This window comes from Salvelinus sp. IW2-2015, linkage group LG13 (genome assembly GCF_002910315.2).
Source record: "Salvelinus sp. IW2-2015 linkage group LG13, ASM291031v2, whole genome shotgun sequence".
Lineage (NCBI taxonomy): Eukaryota > Metazoa > Chordata > Actinopteri > Salmoniformes > Salmonidae > Salvelinus > Salvelinus sp. IW2-2015.
In genome coordinates this window covers 9556634-9566116 of record NC_036853.1, presented here as the reverse complement: position 1 = coordinate 9566116, position 9483 = coordinate 9556634, and the positions used below count along the sequence as shown (strand labels likewise).

At 45.3% G+C, this 9483-nt stretch overlaps 1 protein-coding gene across 1 annotated transcript in view; it reads right to left on the bottom strand.

Moving 5' to 3' along the window:
* LOC111971613 (fibroblast growth factor 22-like) overlaps nt 1-2497 on the bottom strand; it is a 41877-nt gene extending 39380 nt beyond the window's left edge. The window contains exon 1 of the mRNA XM_023998468.3: nt 2059-2497. Within this exon, the coding sequence (XP_023854236.1) occupies nt 2059-2416 (358 nt within the window). The 5' untranslated portion in view covers nt 2417-2497. The remainder of the gene's footprint in view (nt 1-2058) is intronic.
* Between the last annotated feature and the right edge of the window lie 6986 nt (nt 2498-9483).

The following is a 9483-nucleotide window of genomic DNA, read 5'->3' as shown; positions in this document are numbered from 1 at the left end:
AAGCCACTTAAAACTCAACACAAACATCTACTGTGCCAGCAAAGCCACTTAAAACTCAACCCAAACATCTACTGTGCCAGCCAAGCCACTGTGCCAGCAAAGCCATATGTGCTCTCTTTTCACAGAGACAGTCATACTGAGGCTGCAGTCTTGTATCTGTGTCAATAGAAGCTCATTAAAAATGCAGAGCTTCCGCCCAGTCGTCCCTCTCTAATCTAAAGCATAGTGACCATATCAATATCAAGGAATTCTCTAGGTGCAATGACCTGTGGTAACACAGAACCCAAACTGGACCTCAGAATAGACCAGGCCATATCGTCTCATTGTGAGGTATGACCACATCACGACCATAAGGTCCATTTCACTCATTTCAAGGCCGAATGACCACTGGTTTGGCAGGGTGCAGCTTTAGGGGTGCAGGCAGGTACACACCCTCACTGTGCTGTAGTGTTCATAGAGAACCATTCTTTCCAGGGCAGGAAATGAGAGGATGGTGGTTAAAGAGTATGAGAGCATTGCATTTGGGGGCTGCACATTTTCATGGGGAACCACTCTTTACAACTGACTAAGCACTTCTGACAAGACCACGGAAAGACACAAATCTCCCAATCCAGATGCATCCATTTAGCTGTTTCCAGCATGAAAAAGCTTCATGTAGCTGCAGTCCTCTTAAGAACTTCCATTGCGATGCCAATTCCTGCTTTCCGCTCCTGCTACAATCTGATTTTAAAGTGTCAAACATAAGCACGACCTGAGAGAGTAACGTTTTATGATTATGTCTGACATCTAAACCACCTACATGAAAATTAGAATCCCCATTTGAGGGAAAACAAACACCAGCACAATTTGGAATTGTGATAATTCAAGTCAATGTGAATGGATGTCGTGTGTGTGAGGTATAAAACTGTATGCCAGACGAGAAGTATAGTAGCCCCGGCAGGTTAACAAATGTCACCGACTGTTAAAAGGCTGTACACAGTGGCAGACTGACTGGGCAGTCCTTGCTGTTACCTCGGTAGCATGGAAAAACCCTGATTCAGCCACTTGTGTAAAAAGACATTAACGACTAAATACATAAATATAACCGTCAAAGGCATGAACCTCTCAAGGCTGTCCAGTGGCCACTGGGAGGTCAGTTCATGACCAGAGACAACTCGTCTGTCCTGGTCAACAGTCTGAAAGACACCATTGATGGAGATTGTGGAGTGAGTGACACCTATGCCCAGTGCACTGCCCTCCTCTCAAGTGTCCTTATGACTAACATCAGATACAGTGCAATCTAATCTGGGGAATCTTACCATACTGAGATGATATAATAGCAGCTGTTGAAAGAGCTGATCTGTTCAAGACATTTTTTGGAAGATCATTGATTGATAGGTGTGTGTGTAAGAAGACTTTACACTTTGCATGGGTATGTAGAAATTCTCTGAGTGTCTGCAGTAAATTATACAGTGCTGGCGAGCCCAATGCACCTGCTGTACGTGGAAGTGAAGCCAGCTCTCTGGTCTAGTCTGAAGTTTTCACACATACGTGATCTTTGTTAGCGGTTGATTCTGGGTCTGTACTTAACAGTTTATATCACAGAGGCTCCAAATTATCCTGACAATTCCACTAACGAGCGCTCAACAAAATCGGTGAGAAAACTGTGAGAAATAGAAAATTGCTGCCCCTTGAACCAGAGGACTTTCAACACAGTTTTGACAAGTTAATCCCCTGTGATATTGAATATTTTTCCCAAGCCCAGTTTGTATGACCAACTGATGCATAATGTCTTTCTTCAAGTCTGCCTTGCTGTAAACACAGTGCTGGGTTTCCCATGAGGTGTGTTAATCCACACTGGGTATTCCCAGTTTACCTAGCAACGCCTCCCGCTCCAAACACAACATAAATAGGAGTGACAGGCTGATACAAACCAGTGAAACCCCTATGAACCACTATAAAAGTAGCAAGATAAGAGAGTTCACACCACCATAAAATATAATATAGTGTCATAGGCATCCCGCCACTCCTCCATCACATAGGAGAGATAGAGAGGGGAGAGAGTGCCAGCTTACTCACTTTCAGCGTAGTTTTTCCGTCTGGTGCCGTCCACCTTGCCCGTTTTGTCGATACAGAGAAAGAACTTGTTGGCGGAGTAGAGCCGCCTTAGTCGGACATCGCCCTCTAGGTGATTGTAACTGCGTGTGTGCCGCTCAAGTGTCCATGAGCAGTTAATGCCCCTCGCCAGTACTTGGAGGGGCTCATGCCCTACCCCAGGTGGGCATCCCCCCAGAGCCGTGCCAGCCACCAGGAGCAGGGTGAGGCACAGCAGGCTGAGGGAGGCAGCACTGGGTAGGGGCGGAAGCCCGGCGTGGGCAGTGCCAATGGCAGCAAGGTCAGGACCGAGTCCGGCGAAGGGTGGCATCCATCTGCACATGGTGGATCAGACTCCCAAGGTGCACCTTGCACAGGCAGGCATGCTGGCTGGCTGGAGACCCAGGCTGTGTGGTCCAGTCGAGTGGTCTCTCTCTCTCTGAAGGTGGAAAGGGGGGGTGATCAAGCAGGCAGCAGACCCTGTCACTGAGGACCAGTCAGCAGAGCAGAGAGGAACCTGGGCTTCTAACCAGCCCTCTGTCACAGATAACTTTGTCTCTTTACTTGTCTGTCTGATGATAAACTCCTATTTCTCTCTCAGCCTCTATTTACTCACTCTGTCCTCTAAAATTATTCATTTTGTAATTCCATTGCCAAAAGTAATCTGTTATTTTCTGTTGTTTTCCTTGTTCTGTTCCTTTTGGCTTGTGTCCTTCTTTCCAGCTGCAGAGTCAATCAGTGTCCTGTCCTGCGATGTGTGCACCTTGCGATGCTCCTCTCTCCAGCTGGAATGGAATACAGTGCTTGTCTGGCTGAGAATGACTTGAGTGAGGGAGAGTGAGTGACTGTGTGTAAGTGTGTGTAAAAGTGCAATAGGGAGAGCGAGTCACAGAGAGAGTGTGTGTGTGTAGAGAGAGAAGAGAGAGAGAAACAGAGAGGGAGACAGAGGGAGAGAGTGTGTGTGTATGTCTGTGTATATGTGAGTGAGGGAGGCAGAGTGAGGGGGAGGTAGAGTGAGAGACAGAGTGAGGAGGCGGGAGAGTGAGAGAGACAGTGTGTGTATGAGGAAGAGAGAAAGAGGCAACAGCTACTGAGTGTGAGGCAGTCAGTGAGTGAGAGAGGCAGTCAGTGAGTGAGAGAGGCTGTCGGTGAGTGAGAGAGGCAGTCAGTGAGTGAGAGAGGCAGTCAGTGAGTGAGAGAGGCAGTCGGTGAGTGAGAGAGGCAGTCAGTGAGTGAGAGAGGCAGTCGGTGAGTGAGAGAGGCAGTCAGTGAGTGAGAGAGTAAGTGAGTGAGGGAGGCAGTCAGTGAGTGTGTGTCTGGTCTGTCTGCCTGTATGAAGCAGTGAAGCAGTAAATGACTGTCTCCACTCTCTCCTGTGCAGTCCGTCCCTTCTCCTGTGTGGAATGGGAGGCTTGGGCTTGTCCTGCATTTTATCCTGGGCAGGGCTTGCATCTGGGGAGTTGAAAGGAGAGGGGTGGGGCCACAATCATTGATAACTATTTGAAATTAACGAGAGAGGCTTTGCACAATCTCTCTTTTATAATTTCTTAATGTAGCCTTTGTCTCCTAATAGTGGTTCCTAGAAAGCCATTAGCCGGCTACCTATAGGTTTTATTGCTCCATGGAAAGAGTCAACTGGAAAGGGTTAAGTCAAACTCCTTTGTTGTCCCAGCGCTTGAAGATGATGAGGATCCTAGGTCAGCAGTGAGAAGGTAAATTGACATGGAAGGGGCCCTTTTGTGACACCTGTGACTGGACTATTTGTAGACATATGGGACAGATTAAAGGGGGCTTTAGTTTGTCGGAAACAACGGCAGAGGAGTCTTTCTGATCACCTGTGTTAATATTTCCTTGAGGTGGTTTCTGATGTTCACCTCTGATTTGTGAGACCAGGGTGGTAATGGTGAACACCTTTTTAACAACTTCACACTCTGTCTGTCTGTTGTCACAATCAGGCTGTAAATCAGGACTGAGTCATTGCGTTCAAAGAAATGAACATGTCACCTTAGGGCCGGCTCTAGCTTTTGGGGACCCTAAGCAAGATTTGGTTGCGTGGAGCCCCCACCTCGCAGGCAAACAATTTTGGTTTTAAAGTTAATTTCCTGCAATTCTACACATTTTGCAATGGGAAGTAGAGAAAATACTATCTTGCAATTTATAACACATTTCATGCAATTCTACTTCTTTTGCCATGGGACAGAGAGATACAAATTGCAGTTTAACAGCTTATTTCCTGCAATTCTACACATTTTGCCATTGGGTGGAAACAACATTCTGCAGATTTAAAGCTAATTTCTTGCAATTCTACACATTTTGCCATGACTTATGCCATGTTAATGATATCTGAGTGGGAGTGACAAACGAAATCAATGGGGGCCCCCTTGAGGTCAGAGCCCCTGGGCCCGTGCCCTGTGAGCATGTTGGTATACGGCTATGATTACAACAAGTTTAGATAGCTGGCAAGACTAACTTACCAATCTAAAAATAGTTAGCTGACATGGCTAATTGAGTGACTGTCAGTGACTGACATAACAAGAGAAATGATGCACAACCACATTTCGAAACTGGCACCTTGTGTATTCTACTAGTCTAACTGTCAACAGTAAGTTGACTTCCTAAAAGAATATAAATATATCTGTATATACAGTCGTGGCCAAAAGTTTTGAGAATGACACAAATATTAATTTTCACAAAGTCTGCTGCCTCAGTTTGTATGATGGCAATTTGCATATACTCCAGAATGTTATGAAGAGTGATCAGATGAATTGCAATTAATTGCAAAATCCCTCTTTGCCATGCAAATGAACTGAATCCCCCAAAAACATTTCCACTGCATTTCAGCCCTGCCACAAAAGGACCAGCTCACATCATGTCAGTGATTCTCTCGTTAACACAGGTGTGAGTGTTGATGAGGACAAGGCTGGAGATCACTCTGTCATGCTGATTGAGTTTGAATAACAGACTGGAAGCTTCAAAAGGAGGGTGGTGCTTGGAATCATTGTTCTTCCTCTGTCAAATATGGTTACCTGCAAGGAAACACGTGCCGTCATCATTGCTTTGCACAAAAAGGGCTTCACAGGCAAGGATATTGCTGCCAGTAAGATTGCACCTTATCGGATCATCAAGAAATTCAAGGAGAACGGTTCAATTGTTGTGAAGAAGGCTTCAGGACGCCCAAGAAAGTCCAGTAAGCGCCAGGACCGTCTCCTAAAGTTGATTCAGCTGCGGGATCGGGGCACCATCAGTACAGTGCTTGCTCAGGAGTGGCAGCAGGCAGGTGTGAGTGCATCTGCATGTACAGTGAGGCAAATACTTTTGGAGGATGGCCTGGTGTCAAGAAGGGCAGCAACATCAGGGACAGACTGATATTCTGCAAAAGGTACAGGGATTGAACTGCTGAGGACTGGGGTAAAGTCATTTTCTCTGATGAATCCCCTTTCCGATTGTTTGGGGCATCCGGAAAAAAACTTGTCCGGAGAAGACAAGGCGAGCGCTACCATCAGTCCTGTGTCATGCCAACAGTAAAGCATCCTGAGACCATTCATGTGTGGGGTTGCTTTTCAGCCAAGGGATTGGGCTCACTCACAATTTTGCCTAAGAACACAGCCATGAATAAAGAATGGTACCAACACATCCTCCGAGAGCAACTTCTCCCAACCATCCAGGAACAGTTTGGTGAYGAACAATGCCTTTTCCAGCATGATGGAGCACCTTGCCAAAAGGCAAAAGTGAAAACTAAGTGGCTCGGGGAACAAAACATCGATATTTTGGGTCCATGGCCAGGAAACTACCCAGACCTTAATCCCATTAAGAACTTGTGGTCAATTCTCAAGAGGCGGGTGGACAAACAAAACCCCACAAATTCTGACAAACTCCAAGCATTTATTATGCAAGAATGGGCTGCCATCAGTCAGGATGTGGCCCAGAAGTAAATTGACAGCATGCCAGGGAGGATTACAGAGGTCTTGAAAAAGAAGGGCCAACACTGCAAATATTGACTGTTTGCATCAACTTCATGTAATTGTCAATAAAAGCCTTTAACACTTATGAAATGCTTGTAATTATACTTCAGTATTCCATAGTAACATCTGACTAAAATATCTAAAGACACTGAAGCAGCAAACTTTGTGAAAATGTATATTTGTGTCATTCTCAAAACTTTTGGCCACGACTGTACACTGAGTGTACACAACATTAGGAACTCTTTACATGACATAGACTGACCAGGTGAATCCAGGTGAAAGCTGTGATCCCTTACTGATGTCACCTGTTAAATCCACTTCAATTGGTGTAGCTGAAGAAGAGGACAGGGTCGGGGGCCCTAAGCAACTGCTTATTCCTGGGGCCGGCACTACTGATACCTAATGTATTCCATTCAATATTTGTCAAAACTGTCCATATACTGTCCTGTCCTCACTCCTTCAGTGTATTCCTGATGGTATTTGAAGGGTGGCTCAAGTTCACTGCATGCTAGTCATTAATAATGAAATGAGGACAAAACTGTAATGTGTTGACCTTTTTTACACAAAAGTAAAACCAAATGAAATATTCCCTATCATCTGATTCTACCAGCCGAGGGTGCTAGGAGCATCTGCTGTGAGAGCAGCCGCAGCACTCCACAGCACATGTTCTAAAGTGAGTCTATCCAGTTAGTGCAGCACTTACTTCCTTTTAATAGGGTCCCGGTTTCAATGATGTGTACCGCCCCGGGGCGACCACGGTGTCCAGGGGTGGAAGTGTGTTTGAGGGGTGCGTGCACAGAGAGGACAACAGTGACTTCACACTCTTTCGCTTGTTAACTGGTCCCAGAAGCTTGGCTGTCCCTCTACCCCCCCTCTCCCATCATAAAAGACCAGTCAGACAGAGGCCAGCTGCCCTCTCTCTCCCCCACAGCTCCCAACCCCCCTAAACCCTGGCAGCCATTCCTGTCTACCTGCTTGTTCTGGCCATTAGATACTGTGGAGTTCCTCAAAACTTCTCTCTATTTATCTGCATGGGCCCCAGGAAAAGAGGCATTTCACCCCCAATTAAACCACTCTGCAGCGTCTCTTGACTTCCAGTAGGTTTATTCCTTCTTCCTTCAAACTCTCCTTATTTCCGCCCTGTGGAGTTCATTGGAGTGACTGCCTGTTTGTTGTTGCCTGCCTGTGCTGTTGCCAGGCTGGAGGAGCCTGGGCTGGGAGAGCACAGCACACATTGGAGATGTGGTTTTTGTTAGCATTGTATAAAACTGTTTCCCCATCTTCAAAAAAATGTAAACAGTTAGCAGGACAGCTGAGTGTTCATAGACTTGTCTGTGTAATTGTTATAGGGTACTCCAGCCTTCTCCATCAGCATTGTAATGGAAAACAATATTCTTCAATGTCCTCTGCAGTGCTAGAAGACCTTCTATCACAGCTGGCTTTGCTTATGCCTGCTCAAAAATGTGTGTATCTAAATACAAATATGCAAATCTAATTGTAATCAGTGAAGCTTATACATCTACCTTCAGGTGTGGCTGGTAGACTTTGCATCATGCTGTGGGAGTGTAGGCCGACATACCTTTATATAAAACAAATGCTAAAATAACTGGGGTAAGGGATTTTCTTTGGATTCTATTTGATTCTAATGCATCTTTAAGCTAATTTATATGATAACTCTTCAATTTCCACTTCATTCGTATGCCAGCTGCTTGGTCATCCCTATTTTCCCTTCATGGAGAGTGAACTCTTTCATGCGGCCAGCACCCCCAGGAAGCTCCAGTTGCCCCTCCTCTCTGAAAATTACCCAGAATTAAAATCATACAATCATGCTATGTACTGTATAACTTCTTACTTAAAAGTTAGTCTGCCCGGAGGTCAAGATCAAAGTTTATATCCGCATCTGAATGTCAGATGTGGCAGTAGATTGCTTTGTGGTGTCCTGGGTCCAAGCGAGACACACGCTCATGTATTGCTGTCTGTGGCTTGACTATAGACCTACAGTATCCTTAGCTATTGAAGTTGGATACATTATTGAATAGGTAGAATATGAATGACCCTAAATAGAGCTGTCTGGATATTTCCAGGAGGATATGGTGCTTGAAAGAATGTTGTATTGTTCAATTATTTTATAATATTTAACCAGAACCCTGTATATTTATCACTGTGCTTTATTCTCAGTTACCAGTGCAAGACATACTAGAATGACACATGCAGTATAGCATTAAATACAGTACGCCTACATGACATAATCCAAGTCCATTCAAGACTTTAGTCAATGTGATGATCATTAAGAACAAAGCACATTAATACCCTATCCTAAAATACGAGGCAAACGCTAAACTCAGAGATCAGTAACAGGTGGGGGGCCCTCTGGTGTGACGCAGCTCTCTCTCCAAATGAGAAAGGGCTGACTTTTTGGTAGTTTGAGCCCCCCCACCCTCTCTCCTCTCCTCTGCAGAAGGCTTTCAGTCAGCTCCCACGTTGCGTCTCCCGGCCAGGGTGCGCCCTGAGCAGAGAAAGCTCTTCAGCCCGGGCACCAGAGGAGGATGTTCACAAGCAAAGGAACCTAATCTTTCCCAGCAGGGATCCAAGCGGCTCTGTAAGTGTATGAATGGAGATAATATCTCTGTAATGAGTCCTGTTTGTACCCTCAAAGTCTTCAAAAAGGTCTGAAACTCGACCTCCCTCTTAGCACTGACAATCCCTCAGTAATAGATCCTATTATTAATTGTTTTCTCTCTCTTGCTAACTCCACTGACTCACTCCCTGTTTCTGTACTCTTTCTCTCTCTCCCTCTCTCTCTCCCTGATCTCCTTTCAGTTGATCACCCCTGACCTCTTGCTTTTTAAGCATATGATCATTCTGCTCTTTTGTTATTTATCCAAATATTAAAAGACAGATTTACTTTCGTAGTATATAAGTCTCTTCACATTGCTCTAGTTAGCATCTTTTTGTAGGCCTACCAGATTTAGGGAAATGTACGAAATTCACAAAAGGGAAATACTGTTAAAATACAATGCCATGCCAATACATTATTACAACTTCTATGTTTATGCAATTAGTCTGTCGTCACTTGTCGACTTCCTGCCAGTTTGGACCAATGCAGGTGTTCTTGATATCTCTGTGCTGCACACCGTGGGTGACTGTGTAAACATCCGGGACTCATTCAGGAACTGACCAGACCACCACCATCACTGTGCCCTGGCCTAGTCAGAGCACGTTTCATTTGCATATCCTGCTTCATGACTATTGTCTATTGTCGGTGGCCTGGAGATAAGTGGGGCACGTATCTGATGGACTTTACTGTTCTGAGAGATCCAGATGGCGGGAGCAGATCCCGAGCGATACCACAAACTGCGGCTTTTTTAAGGAAAAAAAAGAGACATGCCAGGTGTGATTAAGTAGCCATGATTTTGCGCGTCAGTGATTCCAAAGCAGATAATCAGAA